The 16,069-nt window shown below is 42.4% G+C and overlaps 1 protein-coding gene across 2 annotated transcripts in view; it reads left to right on the plus strand.

Moving 5' to 3' along the window:
• Nucleotides 1–15,672, plus strand: part of HPCAL4 (hippocalcin like 4) — a 41,887-nt gene extending 26,215 nt beyond the window's left edge. For both annotated transcript variants that reach the window (XM_083173796.1, XM_083173795.1), the window contains exons 2-4: nucleotides 6,996–7,159; nucleotides 7,956–8,171; nucleotides 14,028–15,672. In XM_083173796.1, coding sequence (XP_083029922.1) covers nucleotides 6,998–7,159; nucleotides 7,956–8,171; nucleotides 14,028–14,225 — 576 coding nt within the window. In that variant the 5' untranslated portion in view covers nucleotides 6,996–6,997 and the 3' untranslated portion in view covers nucleotides 14,226–15,672. The remainder of the gene's footprint in view (nucleotides 1–6,995; nucleotides 7,160–7,955; nucleotides 8,172–14,027) is intronic.
• Nucleotides 15,673–16,069: the final 397 nt, after the last annotated feature.

Genomic DNA, 16,069 nt, shown 5'->3' on the forward strand with positions numbered 1-16,069 from the left:
TACATACCAGCATTATACACATGTACAGCAGTATACAATGCTGGAGATTTGATGAGTTTTGATAAGAGATGTGCCGAAAAGATAGCCAGGTGAGGCACTGCCTCACCTGCCATAGACTTTTTACTCCAGAGTTTTGACTATAAAAATTATTAGAATAATAAAAATAAGATTTTTTTAATATTTTATTTGTATTTTTTACATATTTAAAAAATGCAAAACTCCGGCAAATACGCTAGTATGACAGGAAAGGCTGTGCCTCACCTGCCTCACCCCACCGCATGCCACTGCATTACACCATCTGTACTGCCATGCACACCATTGTTGTTCAGTGTCCTCCTGATGGTGGTCATGAACATTAACATTAGCTAATGTAAGAAACAGTGGCGGCTCTCTTGTGGGGGCTACCGTGATGCGGCACTCTCCGCTGCTGCCTGCTGTGCTCCCTGCTGCTGACGGTCCCCTGCACAGGGCCAGCGCATGCAAAATAACATCATACATACTGCGCATACGCTGGCCCAAGCCTCCATTGGCTGAGTTTGCAGCAGCTCCTGGAGGCTTAATTAGGTTCCCGAGTCCGGTGCATGTGCAGTGTCGTCCGCGGTACTGCGCATGCGCATAACCCTTTTTGGAGCTGCCCCACATTTGCGCACAGTGATAGGCATCCCGGAGGGAGGGAATACCTCCCAATGGGATGCCTTGAGTGACTGGCAGGTCAGACTTGCAATAGGAAGTCACTGCCATTCAAATTGAAGCCAGAACAGTCTCACAGACTGCATCTGGCTTCATAGGCAGAGAACAGTGGCGGATTTTGCCTGATTAGTAACAACAACTCTTTTTTGAGGTTTTCAGAAATCTCCTTTGTTCTTGGCATGATACACTTCCACAAACATGTGTTTGTGATTATCAGACTTTAGGGGTACACACATGCTTCGATTTTGACAGGTTTTCGTTTCGATTTTGCTTAAAGAACCAAAAACTAATAGAAATCGAATGGTTTTTAAGATGCTTTCGATACGTATTCAATTCGAAGCGCATTCCCGTTTTCTCTATATCGAAAAATAGACTGCAGGCAAGAAAATATTGAATTTGATCCAGTAAATAGAAAGTATACAGTTTGCCTTGAATGCACATCGAAATCAATATCGAATGCAAAAGTGCAGATCGAATGCGAAATCAAATGGAAAACAAAGGCCAAATTGAAAGTGGATGGAATTGGGGAAATCGAAAGCAAATCGAATTGAATCGAAAGTAAGTCAATGTGTGTTAAGGTGCGTACAGACGCATAGATTTGTTTTCGCTTTCAATTTGATTTCCCCTCTCCACCACCTTTCGATTTTGCCTTTGATTTTCCATTTGTTTTCACATTCGATCTTCACTTTTGCATTCAATTCGATTTCGATATCGAATTTGATTTACATTCAAGGTGCAGTAGTGACATGGCCGCTGCTTGGTACATCCCACCCTATGTGTGATGCCAAAATCCCTTACATCTGAGGTCGTAACCTTTTGCCAGAGCATGCCTGTGGCTCGCAGGGGCCCCTATTTTAATAGACCCAAAAGTTATGAGGTATGGCTACAGTATAGAATCTGGATGGTGGATTATACTTCATGAAATAAAACAGTATTTACTATCTATCTATCTATCATCTATCTATCTACCTACCTATCTATCTATTTATAAAAGAGCCCAGACCATGCACTGCAGTGTCCATGTTGTCTGCAGGCTATGGCTGGCCAAGCCTCTGAAGTGGCTAATCACACCCCTTAATCATGGGCCCCTCCCACTGCATTCCTTGGTAGGCATTTCATGCCCCAGTTGATCAGCAAACAAGCTCTTTTCTGTGTTGTATTGGGTTACATTTGTAATGTTTCATGTATGTCTGCTACATATGTTAATAAATAAACTTGAGGCATATTGATAGATGTCTCCTAACATATGCACATAAACATGCTTTGCTGGCTTCTCTTATGGAGAACAAATACATGTACATCCTTTTGCAAATGCTCCCCACTGTTGATGTGAGGCTGGTAGTTGTATATTGTGGAAACCATCTAGGGAGTATAATGAAGGATTGACATGAATCAAGCTATTCAATGGATTGGGGTTAAATAAATTTAACCAGGATCTAACAGAGCATCAACATAATTGCTGTGGTATGGTCTCCTTAATGTTGCTTCTCATCTTTAATAGTACTCCCATCTTACCCCCTAGTGTTAAGGCCTGTTTTTTTATTTATTTAAAGAGTGTTATAAAGGAGCTCGGGTTCAAAATGGACTGGAATTGAATAGTGTCAGGTGACAGTGGCTACCACCCTTTTTTACCCCTGTTAACCTAATAGGACTACTTGAATTTGGTCATTAGTCTGAGTTGTATGAATATCCTTATATAATGCTGGGGTCATACAAATCATGTCGCAGGGCAAAACAAGACAAGAACTGTTTAAGTGCCCATTACTAATAGAAGTGCTTTGTATGGGAACACAGCCCATCAAAGAATGATGTTGAATAAATGGAGTATGGTAAAAATGTGAGGTATCAAACTATGAGGAGCTTTTTAAGGTCTAAATGGAAGATGCCAGCACAACAATGTGGGAGACGCAAATTGGCTTTGTAGATATAGCATTTACACCTGTCTGTTTTTGTTGCTGGCCTATCGTATCTAGTAATAATGTGAAGAGAAGAGGACATATGTAGTGGAGGGGTTAAAAAAGGAAATGTTTATAAGAAGAAAGGGATTTTCATGTTTGGTTTTATTGCAAACATGGGAGGTGATTAACAAAACCATGTGCACTGCAGGTGGGGCAGATATAACATGTGCAGAGAGAGTTAGACTTGGGTGGGTACTTCAAACTGATATCTATATTGCAGTTTAAAAATAAAGCAGTCAGTATTTTCCCTGCACAGAAACAAAATAACTCACCCAAATCTAACTCTCTCTACACGTTACATCTGTCCATTAACAAACCAAATGTTCTTTGCGAAAGAACCTTAATCAATCCCATGTTTCCTAATGTCTGTGTTTTTCCTGACAGTATCATTGTGGAATGGTTTGTTCAGATTCTATTAATCTTTACATCTTTGGCATACATTTTAGACTTTAGGCAGCCATGTCTGAGTTCACCCACCTGGCATACTATGGTGATGACAAAGGTTTTGTTCACTTCCCTGGATTTGAAAAGCAAACAAGGCTTCATGTTGGTAGAGGCCCAAATAACTAACTTAAACTTCAAAGGAAATGCGTGACCTTCAAATTGCCCACATGCTCCATCTTCGTTTTTCTCTTTGTCCCCATTCAGGTAAAGTGGACGAAGAGAGAGTAGGGCAATTATTAACGAATCACAGGGACAAAAGGCATGTGCCAAAGCCGTACATTCATTGTAGTAGTGACCTATTTTGATATAAACTCACAGAAATAAGAACATTCTGCTAATAAGTGATGATGGGTAATTAAAAAGGATTGAGATTGTTCAAATAACATAAAGATATCTATACAAGGCAGCTTACTAGGAATACTGCTAAGCTGTTTCTCATAAGAGCTTTGTAGTCAAGGAAACATGAAGACATCATATATGTGCAATACTTAATCAAGTCTTATTTGAAAGTTATTTCAGTCAAGTCGAAATACACATACAGCGTTCCTATACACAACTGTGGTCATTTTCTGAATGTCACCCCCTTTGGGACAGATGAACTTACCCACTACTCCACCTACCTGATGACAGGCATAGGTATTATATATGAGGCAAATAAATTTCCCAAATTTTTAAAGGTTAACAAAAAATCATGGTAAATGCTATTCAAAATGTTATTACGTAATTTAACAGTTTATTTTTAATAGGTTTAAATATGATATTGTATAGCAGCCTTCAAACATTAATGGTTCTTGGTGATGTTTGTAGACCTCAGTCCTGTGTGGAAGCCTTTTTTATGAAGCTGATAAGGATTTTTTTCGCTCAGTAATGAAAATATTCTGATTGTTAATGTAACCAGACAAATGAAAGTGAGCCTTGTCAAGAAATTGCAACGGTACTTATGTAGTATCTGGGCTGCCGATTTTTTGATTGTATGCCTTAAGTTAAGGCATACAATCAGATGCGATGCGATGCGATATCGCATCGCATCGCATCGCATCGCATGCGACCATCGGATGCGATGACCCGATTTTTCCATAGGAATCAATGTTAAAATGGACTGAGTCCATTTTAACATGGAATTCAATGGGAAAAAGGGGTCCTTTTCATACCCCTACTATCCAAGTGGGCATGGAGTTGGATATAAACCTGTGGCGAGCGCAGCGAGCCACCGAGCCCGAAGCGTGGCGAGCGAAGCGAGCCCCGCGAGGGGACGGTATTCTGTGTCCCCTCGCGGGGCTCGCTACGCTCGCCACGCTTCGGGCTCGGTGGCTCGCTACGCTCGCCACAGGTTTATATCCAACTCCATGCCCACTTGGATAGTAGGGGTATGAAAAGGACCCCTTTTTCCCATTGAATTCCATGTTAAAATGGACTCAGTCCATTTTAACATTGATTCCTATGGAAAAATCGGGTCATCGCATCGCATCGCATCGCATCCGATGGTCGCATGCGATGCGATGCGATGTACCCGATTTAGAAATCGGCAGCCCAGATACTACATAAGTACCATTGCAACAATAATGCCAGAAATGACCCGTCGAGTGGTGCAAAACTTCAGGAACTGACTACATACTGTATTTTCTGAAGGAAGGAAGGCCAACATCTATTTCATGTCATACTGTAGCATATAGTATATAAGCGTAGAGGACAATATGGGTAATGTGGGATGCAGTAAAATCCCGGGCAGATAAGATGCTAGCAGTCAGAATACCGAATTTAAGTATGCGGGGTGGGTTAGTGGTAGGTTTGGGAGAAGGTGAGAGTTAGGGTTAGGCACGAGGGGGGACTTTTAACAAGGTCATGGGTCGGGGGGGTTTGGTGTGCAGGGTAGGAAGGTTAGGATTAAGCAATAGTGGTTAGGGTTAGACTGCAGGCCAGGGTGTTAGAGTTAAGGTCCCCCCATGCACTATGCGATTTGGGCACAATTTTACACGGATCAGGCTGAGAAATCGGGTGAAATCAGCCCATATTGTATGTGAATGACATTCGATCAGATGCGCGGTCCCATGCACATCGAAGTAGGGGGTCGGACAGGCTGCACCGCAGGCACAAACCTATCTGCAGAGCAGGGAAGCACCAGGCAGGAGAAGAGCTCTCCCTGCTCTGCATCCCCGGCGGGCAGGAAACAAAAAAACTAAGCAAATACAAAAGAATTGGCGGTTGCTGATTGCCTAAGAGAGCTCACCCATTCTTTTGAATGGAATTTTTTTAATCCTCCAGCGCCCCCTGCCTGCAGCTCCCCAGGAGATACATGCGATAAATCGTATGTGAGCCCTCCTGGGGAGCTGCCAGGGGACCTCAAGAGAAATCAGGTCCGAATCATCTTTAGGACTAGTCAGACTAGTGTATGCCTTTAAGTTTTGGACAGGGAGGGTTAGGGTTGGGGAGCAAGGGAAGTAATCAGTATTCCTGGGAATGCAGATAAAAGTATATTAGAATAGGGATGCCTTAGGGGGTTGTTGAGTCCAAATGAGTGAGAGAGAAAGAATGAAGGGGGAGCTAAGGGGAAAAACATATGAAGTAGGAGGTGAGCTTGGTGCAGGGCTGGTCACTGGGGATGGGCCAGTTCACAGTAACTAACCATACATTGTGGGGAGGGAGGAGGTAGAGCAGATGAAGATGAGATTACCTCTGTCTTGACATTCCCAATGGTAACTCTTGATAATGGCTACACTGTGACCTGCAACCCAGGACATTGATGCCCCTTTCAGACCGCACTTTTTACCCGTTATTTTTCCATTTTTTTCCATTTTAAACAGTAATTTGTGCAGTGTGAAAGGTGCCGAGTGAATTTACCGGTTCTATTGAACTGGTATTTCTAAACGGTAATAAAGCAGGGTCCTACCCGTTTCAGACCCGTTTTTTTCATCCACTGTTTTCTATGGGTTAAAATGGGTTCAGTGTTGTGAAGGAACAAAAACTGCATTGAAGTACCTTTTAAGGACAGAATCTGCACTGAAATACCATTGAATACCATTGAAAGACATGCAGTGTGAAAGGGGTTTTAGCTGGCAGACCCGTTTTTAGAAACATTTTAAAATACCTGGTCAAAGTCAGTTTTGCAGTCTGAAAGCAGCATACCTGGCACCTCACAACTGTTTGGGAGAGGTGTCCAGATGCCCCCGCTGACCACTCCCCCCTGTTCCAAAACCTATGCATAAATATTTTCTGGATGTGCTATTCTACCTATGAGGATATTACATTTTGTTTCAACATTTACAATTATTCATAATTGGGAATGAAGAATTTACCAAGCTCCAAAGAAGCTTAGGTTTTTGGAGATTGGCCTCAGTAGTTAACCCCATCTTTAGATGACATTAACCTCTGTAGCATATAGACAACAATTTCTCTGGAGAGGAAACTTTGTATCCCTCTCCATCAGCTAATATGTTGTGCACCAACCATACGAACGATGTAGTCAGCGTAAGATAAATGATAGAAATAGTGACTATCAAACAAGCTGAGGGTGTAACATTACAAAATATTATAATACAGTAAACTAAGATTGGAATTAAATCCAGCAGATGCGATAATAGAATGCTGAATATACTGCCATATGTAGGCCCTATTTCAACAAGAATCACTTATCAATGTGCTAAAAATATTAGTCTGTATGGCAAACAAAACTATACACAAAATAAACAATAAAAAGAATGGCCCTTACTAGCTGGGAAATTGATCTTTATCTGCTATCCACATTCTCTGTGTCTGCCTTGTACTGTATAATCCTACTGTCCGATGGCAACATTTTAATTTGTGCCATTTAGAACCAGAGACAGTATGCGTGTGTCTGGATTGAAATTCACAAAGCAGTCACTAACATACATTTCATATTTCATTTTGTTTTTTGTCATTTGATAGAAATGGGGAAACCAAACAGTAAACTGGCTCCAGAGATGCTACAGGACTTAGTTCAGAGCACAGAATTCACAGAACAGGAACTCAAGCATTGGTACAAAGGATTCCTGAAGGACTGTCCATCTGGTATCCTCAATCTGAATGAGTTCCAGCAGCTCTATATTAAGGTACTGTATTTAGAAGCATTTACACGCTACTCACATAACGTCCATAATCATAACATTACTGAATATTATAAAAATATTTGAAATATTGATTTTTGAGGATTAAAATCTAGGTAATAAATATTCATATTTTAAAATACATTTCTCACACGACAGTGTACAAATAAAACCAGCATTTGGCACTGTGAATAGAAGTGGTTTAAGAGGTAGCTCTTCTCCGTTTATCTTACGCTAAGAAAATCTGTAAAATGTCGGCTGTTATTATGATTCATGTAATGTATTACACTGTATGTAATATGATGTTTGTTCTTATACCTATGTACAACGTGAAAGTACCCTTGTGGCATATTATAAATGAAAGATGAATACATAGGTACAGCATTACGATACCCATGTGGCGCATTATAAATTATTATTATTATTATATTTTATTTAGCAGCCGCCACTAGTGTTTCGCAGAGCCGTACAAAGGGCAAACAATATGACAGTACGTGGAGACAAAACGTAACTTTTCATAAAGAAATAATAAAAACAGAGTACAGAAAAAGATAACAACATAGTTTTTACTGTAAATATAGTGTTTTGCAGTTAGTAAGACATTACTGTCCATTTTGGCACCCATTGGAAACTCAATGCTACTTCCCAAAGTAGCATAATGGTAATACTTTCCAAGTAACTACATTCATGTTAAATGAGTAAATACACACTGCATATTAGTGAACAATAATGAATTACTGTTTAACTTTTACTCACTCAAACTATATTTCCTTCTATTTCTCTGCTTTTATCATTAATGCAGTTTTTCCCATATGGCGATGCCTCAAAGTTTGCCCAGCATGCCTTCCGTACATTTGACAAGAACGGTGATGGAACTATTGATTTCAGGGAATTTATTTGTGCTTTAAGTGTCACATCACGTGGGAGCTTCGAGCAAAAATTAAACTGGGCGTTTGAGATGTATGATTTAGATGGAGATGGGAAGATAACAAGGCTGGAGATGTTGGAGATTATTGAGGTAGGTTGTGAAATAAAACCCAGATTGTAGGGTACAATAAAGTTTGTGAGATGAGGTGCAACATGAACTTAACCACAGGTTTTGTGTCATTTAGAAACAGACGGAAACTGTTGTCAGTTTATGGCGGTTTCAATGTCACTGATAACATTTACTAAAAGTCGGTTTTGATGTCTAAACTAAAACCACTATTGATCCCTGGTGGTTCTAAATGACGACCCGCTGGGGTGTGTTCTATTTGGCAGCAGTTTCTTTTGAAACCTCCGCAGATTACAGACTATTCTATTACTATTCATCTAATGGTGTTATTATAGAAACACCATTTAATTGACATCATAGATATAAACCACTGTGGAATAGAATTTCTTATATTCTTTGTCATTTACTTGCGCTACGCTATACTGTATGTCATGCATTCCCAACCCCGGTCCTTATGGTACACTAAAGCTGGGTATATACTAGATGATCTGTCATCTTATGTAGAGGATTCTGGGGGGTGGGGGCTTAAGGATAGAAGGACAGATTTATTGAGCCTGGTGTAGTGATTTAATGGCCTGCGATAATGCAGCAGCCGATCAGCCCCTAACAGCCATTTTCATTGTAACATGACATTTGGGAGCGGATTGGCAGGTGGGTTTTTACCAGCCACTTTATCACTTCATGTGGGTTTTCCCTCTTCCTGTCTTGCACTTTATCACTTCACCAGGCTTAATAAATCTGCCCCACTATTTGGGGTAATGCGCACCCTTCTTTAAATGATACAGGGGCAGATTTATTAAGCTCGGTGAAGGGATAAAGTGTCTGTTTTTTAACATTGGCCAATCAGCTCCTAACTGTGAAGTTACCGGCTTGGTTTGAAAAATGACAGGTAGGAGCTGATTGGCCAATGATAAAAAAACAGACAGTTTATCACTTCACCGGGCTTAATAAATCTACCCCACAGATATTAGAAGGAGGAGCGATGAGACCATGCAGTAGTCTGTAGGCATTGTTTATTATACAGGTCACAGACCTCTGGGGTGACTTCTTTTACCCACAGTTATGTAAAGTATGCAGTATATTACACCTTATGTTACACACAATATCATTACACCTTGGAAGCAACAGGATTTGTAAGCAGCGTGTTATGGTTATCGGTGTCAATAACTATATAACACCATGGGGCTCATTTGGAGCCGGAGCGTGTACATCACATTTTGCAGGTATGAAATACATTAACTAAACCAACAAAATTGGCTTATGATCAAAACCTGTCAGATTAGTAAATTGGTTATACATAGATACATAGATAGTGATATCTATAGATATATAGATAGATTGATAGATAGATATTATGTACAATATTTACAAATATACATATACTGTATAAATATACACATATACATATGTACAGTAATGTATAAAGCCATCCTCCTCACACTACCAGTCTTCAGTAGATTTGCAGCCTGATAAAAAATAAAGACCACAATAAAGAACGGCACTTAAAAGTCAATTGTTGTCAATGTCGTAGAAATCCGACTCCCGTTTTTCATGTCCAGTGCCAATCACCATGTCACCGCTCCCTGGGCCAACACTGTCTCCTTCTCTATTGCCACTGTGTTCCTCAGTGGACGCCTCCAGCTCATCCTCTTCATCAATAGGGGAGAGCATAGGTGTAAATTCTGACTGTTGGTGACAAGAAGGTAGCAGGGCAAATGTAGGTCTTCCGCATGGGAATTGTATTTGTCAAATGTGGGGCAAAGTACCAAGACAATATGGCTGGAGGATGTGGCCTGGTACAGGAGGAGTTCACAAGGTTAGTGGACTGTCCTTGAACATTGATAACAGAAGAAGACAAGCTGGTATTGGAAGAATTTACTAGAAGACTGGACTGGACTTGGATGAGGATAATTGTAGAAGACAAGCTGGTACCGGAAGAATTCACCAGGATACTGGGCCAGACTTGGATGAGGATAATTGTAGAAGACAAGCTGGTATCAGAAGTAGACGGAGAGAGATGCCGCAGGCCGGACACTCACGCAGCCTCCCCCTGCAGGTCTGTTGTGCGGACAGAGACTAGGCCCTGTGGCATGACAGGTAAGTGCTGTGGGCACGGCCGGGCTGCGACAACTAGATGTCACCTTATAAGGAGGGAGCTGTGTAATCTGGAAGAAATCATGTACTATTTGGGGGGGGACAATATGGAGGTCAAACAAGTTATAACTGACAAACAACATAAATAAATAAATATAGCTTAAGGTGCATACTCACGTGGCGTTTTTGCCCATGAACAATGTTATGAAAATCATAATAATACCGGGCGAGGACTGGAGGCGGCTGGAGACGATGCGGGAGTGCGCATCAGCGCTCAACGCCAACCTATGTGATTTTGAGCTCAAAGTAGCTCAAGATGGGATAAGTGAGATACTTTTAGCTCAAAATCGCCTAGTGTGTATGACCTACAGACACAAGTCCTTGTTGTTGTGGGAATGAAACTGCATGTGGGCAAGTTGCTAATATTTGCTTTGTCTTGTTACTATACAATATGTTCCAGTTTGGTCTCCTGTACACCAATTCTAGTCAAGATTCCTAACTACACTGTTTTCTAATTCAAACTTATTTTGATCAAACTACCTTTGATCCTGTGTTTCTGACCCTGGAACGGAACAAAACATTACTGTACATGTGTTATCTGTTATTGTTGCCCACTTGTGTAACAGACCCTCAGAATGATTTCACCGCATTACTGTCTGAGACTGCAATCTTGCTTTTATGTGTACGGTTTGGCCAATCGTTGGACCAATGTCTCTTCTCTGACATCACAACACCAGCAGTATCTGAAGCAAGTGTACCGTTGACCTGCATACCATCTGTACACACTGCATAATGTACCGTTCAAAAGTTTGGGGTCACTTAGAAATGTCCTTATTTTTTAAAGAAAAACACTGTTTTTTTCAATGAAGATAACATTAAATTAATCAGAAATATACTCTATACATTTTTTATGAGGTAAATGACTATACCAGCTGCAAAAATCTGTTTTTTAAAGGAATATCTACAAAGGCTTATAGAGGCCCATTTCCAGCAACCATTACTCCAGTGTTCTAATGGTACATTGTGTTTGCTAATTGTGTTAGAAGACTAATGGATGATTACAAAACCCTTGAAAACCCTTGTGCAATTATGTTTGCACAGGTGAACAGTTTGCTCATTAGAGAAGCTTTAAAACTCCCTTCAGAGAACAGCACAAACTGTTGCACGCCGCCGTCCGGGCTGCGATGCACCCGGACGGACGGCGGATGTTGGTCCCAGTGACGCGGCCGGGGACGTTGCCCGGCAGCGTCTCAAGCCTCCTTTTGATGCGGAGCGTCGGGACGTTGCTAGGCAACGTCCCCGAGCTTCCGCCCGGCGGCAGAGGACGCGCGAAATTCAAAATAAATAGCCGGCGTCTGCTAGGCACAGACGCCGGTTATAGCTTATGCTTACTTGAGCCATTGCTTTCCGGTCCCCGTGGCTTCCAGCTCACAAGTCCTATGTCCAGCTCCTGGTGTCTCCAGCGTCAGCTTCTCCCAGCCTTCCCTGGAGTGTCCTGTCAGCTTCCTGCTTTTACCAGAAGACCTGCTTCAGCCTGAGCCTGCGTTTGGCCCACTGTCTCCATCTTCTCGTGGGTCACGTAAGTGCTCCAGTGGAGCCTCGGTCTATCTTTCTTCCTCCAGTGGCCCGCCGTGGCCGTGCCCCTCCATGGGTTCTTTCTTGTCTCTTTCATACACCTCCCCTGGCCGTCGTGGCCGTACCCCTCCGTGGGTGCAGTATTCTCCTTCCCTTTATTTCCTGTAGCCCGCCGTGGCCGAGTTCTTCTGTGAGTTTATTCTTTACCCTCTTATTTGTACCTTTTTTGTCTTTCTTAACATCTTTTCAGATAGGAAGTATCCTCTATTTGCCATCCTGGTTTTGAGGAGTCGCCGTTCCTGGTCGTAGCCTGCTGGGGACTCCTCTTCCCATTGTATTGTGTCTGCGACTTGGTCGCATCCCGGTTTGGCCTGGTGCCGGCAGTCAGGGGTCCTCTCTCAGCTAGGCCCTGTAGTTAGCAGTCCTCTTGGGTACCCTGTGGCGATCGTTTACCCCTTGTCCATACATAAGACCTGGCTGCATCGGGGTCGGAGCGGGCCTAACTCGCGCCTTCGGACGCGGCGGCCACAGGTGAAGCCTAGCTCTGCAGGGGTTTACCATCTGCCTCAGGGACTCAATAGAGTTAGAGTAGCTTCCGCTGTGGCCGTCCTAACCGGCGGTCCCGGCTACGGGCTCACGCCTGACCACCTGCATTTATCTACCAGCCGTTGCTCCTTGTGCCATAGTAGGCAACGTAACACAAACAGGCTCTAACCACAAGTACAAGGAGAAGAGCGAGGCCCCGGTTAACAACTGTGCAAGAAGACAAGTACATCAGAGTCTCTAGTTTGAGAAATAGATGCTTCGCAGGCAGGGTCGGCGCCACCACTAGGCAGCGCTAGGCATTTGCCTAGGGTGCCGGCCACTGGAGGGCAGAAGTTTGGAGCAGATGTCCACCTTCCTGGATGGAGGTGAGTGACGGCGTCATTGTCCCCAGATCCCCCGTTCCCTCTCCCCTGGCAAAACAACACCCCCCCCTGTGGGATGTCGCAGTACCCCCCCCCTCCCCTGTAGAGAGAGTGCGGCATGGAACGGACGGCCTCCTGCTGCCACAATGCCCTGACACCCCCCCCTGTAGAGAGAGTGCGGCATGGAGCTGACGGCCTCCCGCCGTCGCAAAACTCGGCACCCCCACCCCACGCTGGGTGAGCACCGGTGCGCCCCCTCCGCCCCCCCCCCTGGCCTGGGGTGCTCCAGTGCTTAGCAACGGCCCTGTTCTCAGGTCTTCAACTGGCAGCTTCATTAAATTGGACCAGAAAAATCCCAGTGTCAATGTCTACAGTGAAGAGGCGACTCCAGGATGGTGGCCTTCTAGACAGAGTGGCAAAGAAAAAGTCATAACTGAGATTAGCAAAAAAAATATATATATATTAATATGGGCAAAAGAACACAAACATTGGACAGAGGAAGATTGGAAAAAAAGATTTATGGACAGACGAATCTAAGTTTGAGGTATTTGGATCACACAGAAGAACATTTGAGAGATGAAGAAAAAGTGACGCATGGTGGAGGTAATGTGATGAGCTGCTTTGGTGCTGGTAAAGTTGGAAATTTGTACAAGGTAAAAGGGATTTTGAATAAGGAAGGCTATGACTCCATTTTGCAATGCCATGCCATAGCCTGTGGATAGAGCTTGATTGAAGTAAATTTCCTCCTCCAACAGAACAATGACCCAAGCACACCCAAGCACATTCACACATTATGCAAGAACTATTTAGGGAAGAAGCAGGCAGCGGGTATTCTGCCAGTAATGGAGTGGCCAGTGCAGTCACCAGATCTCAACCCCATTGAGCTGTTGTCGGAGCAGCTTAACCGTATGGTAAGCAAGAAGTCCCCATCAAGCCAATCCAACTTGTGGGAGGTGCTTCAGAAAGCATGGGGGAAATTTCTTCAGATTACCTCAATAAATTAACAGCTAGAATGCTGTAATTTCTGCAAAAGGAGCATTCTTTGACGAAAGCAAAGTTTAAAGGACAAAATTATCATTTCAAATAAAAATCATTATTTATAACCTTGCCAATATCTTGATAATATGTTCTACTCATTTTGCAACTCATTTGATAAATAAAAGTCAGTTTTCATCTAAAACACAAAATTGTCTGGTTGACCCCAATCTTTTGAATGTATATATAGATATATGTGCCATCAGCTGTAATGATAATACAACAGAGAATGCACTCTTAACTTTGTCCTTATCTTTAAACCCCCTAGGCAATCTACAAGATGGTAGGCACTGTAATTATGATGCGCATGAATCAGGATGGTCTAACTCCACAACAAAGGGTTGACAAAATCTTCACAAAGATGGACAAGGACAGAGATGACCAGATCACCCTGGAAGAGTTTAAAGAGGCAGCAAAGAGTGATCCTTCTATAGTGCTCCTCTTGCAGTGTGACATGCAGAAATAGCAAGCCATCTATTCTGACAGCTCAGCTGAGCACCCTGCATGCACCTCACTACCTTTCCCATCCCACAGTGTCCTGGGACCATCCTCCTATTCAATGAGAACATCTCACACAGTACTGATCTTATGTAACAGTGGGAAGTGGTAACAGTATGATTATTCAGTAATGAGACTGTAAGATACTGGCATGTGGAACACACATGCACATGGAGCTGTACACAAAGCCACGTTGCGGGGCAATTTGATTCAGTACCAGATTTGAGCTCTGTCCCATAATATTTTTTGGATTGATAGTGTAGATTTTATGAACAGTATAACTCGTATATGTATCTGCCTGTCTCTGCCAATGCCTAAGGAACAAAAAAAAATGTTTTTATTCAAAGTGGAAGTGTTTTAATAGACATTAATTTGTCTGCCGTAGATTTTATGTATAATAGTGTTCAGTTATGCTTGATGCAACACTGTCTGTCCCACCATATGTTATGTGCTATAGAGCTCTGCATGGGGTTGGCCACGGTCATTTTGCTGCCATAGGTAATCACTGTTCCTTGGGGAAAACATGTTCTGTCCCTGATCACTATAGAATATTTGGTATAATGGTGACCATACTGGTGTAACTCATTATAAGGCTGCCTCTGGATATGCAGTGTAATGCATGTGCTTTATAGCTATGTATATGGAGATATTTGCATGTGATCTATATGGCATGCCTATATGCTGCTCACCAATCTGTGTTATATATATACAGTGCATCGTCTTGTATGTGTGTGTTTGTCAATGTACATAAGTGGCAGAGGCAATACAGTGCGCTGCAACAAACGTTATCTCGTACAGAGCTAAGTGACCCCCCGCCAGTGCACTGCAGATACGTGTTTGTAGCTGGAGTACCGCAATACTGGGCGTTTGGAGAGACAGGTTCAGAGTTTTCGTTGTAATAAGATTCCTGAGGTCATTGTATTTCATTTCAGGCCCCAAATGTGCCAATTTAGAGGGTGAGCAAGCAGAATTCTGCCCTGTGGTTGGTTTGCTATTGCTAATATGGGGGAATTCTCTCAGGCTATTTTTCCTCATTCAGAGCTTTTTCAGATATGCACGAGAACCCCTTGTCAGCACTTTAGGGCCTGTGAGCCCAGCTGTCCCCATCACTGTCCCAGCAGAACATCCCCAATCCCTCACCTGCTCTGTGTGTGAGCGTATAGTCTGAACAGTGCAAGTGGACTTGGTATATTTTTCTAATTGAAATAAAATACATTAAACATTATACAAATTATTTTTCATTTTGGCTTCTAAACTTTAAGAGTCTTGTGCTGCTGTGTAAAAACAATGATGAAACATAACGTCATACTAATATTCTCCAGAACAAAGGTAGATGTAGATTTGTATACTGTATGTTTGTTGATACATGTGTCTATATATACATAGCTGTGCAATAAATTTGTGCATACACATTACTTTACTTTATTAAGGATTTTATCTTACACTACTGTTTAAATAAGAAGGATTCAAGGCAAACACATGGGATTTATGCAAAGTTGTGTATATTTTGCTCTAAAGAAGTGTACACTGGAAAAAATGTATGCATTCGCCCGTATGTAGAGCTGTACTTAGCTGAAGATGTGACTGCATTCAGTGGCATATTTATTATGGGTGCAGATTGTGCTGGTGGCCACACTACACACCCTGAACCCAACCAGTTTACTTCCCATGTGCCATCATCAGTGTAGAGCACACTTAAGATGCCTATACACAGGTTCCATTTGGCCTGTTTTTTTTTTTTTATCCGATTATGATATATTGGATGAAAACTGGCCAAATGGAAGGTGTTTGAGATATGATCGGATACAATGA

The sequence above is a fragment of the Crinia signifera genome, chromosome 2 (assembly GCF_055691185.1).
Source record: "Crinia signifera chromosome 2, ASM5569118v1, whole genome shotgun sequence".
NCBI classification, from domain to species: Eukaryota; Metazoa; Chordata; class Amphibia; order Anura; family Myobatrachidae; genus Crinia; species Crinia signifera.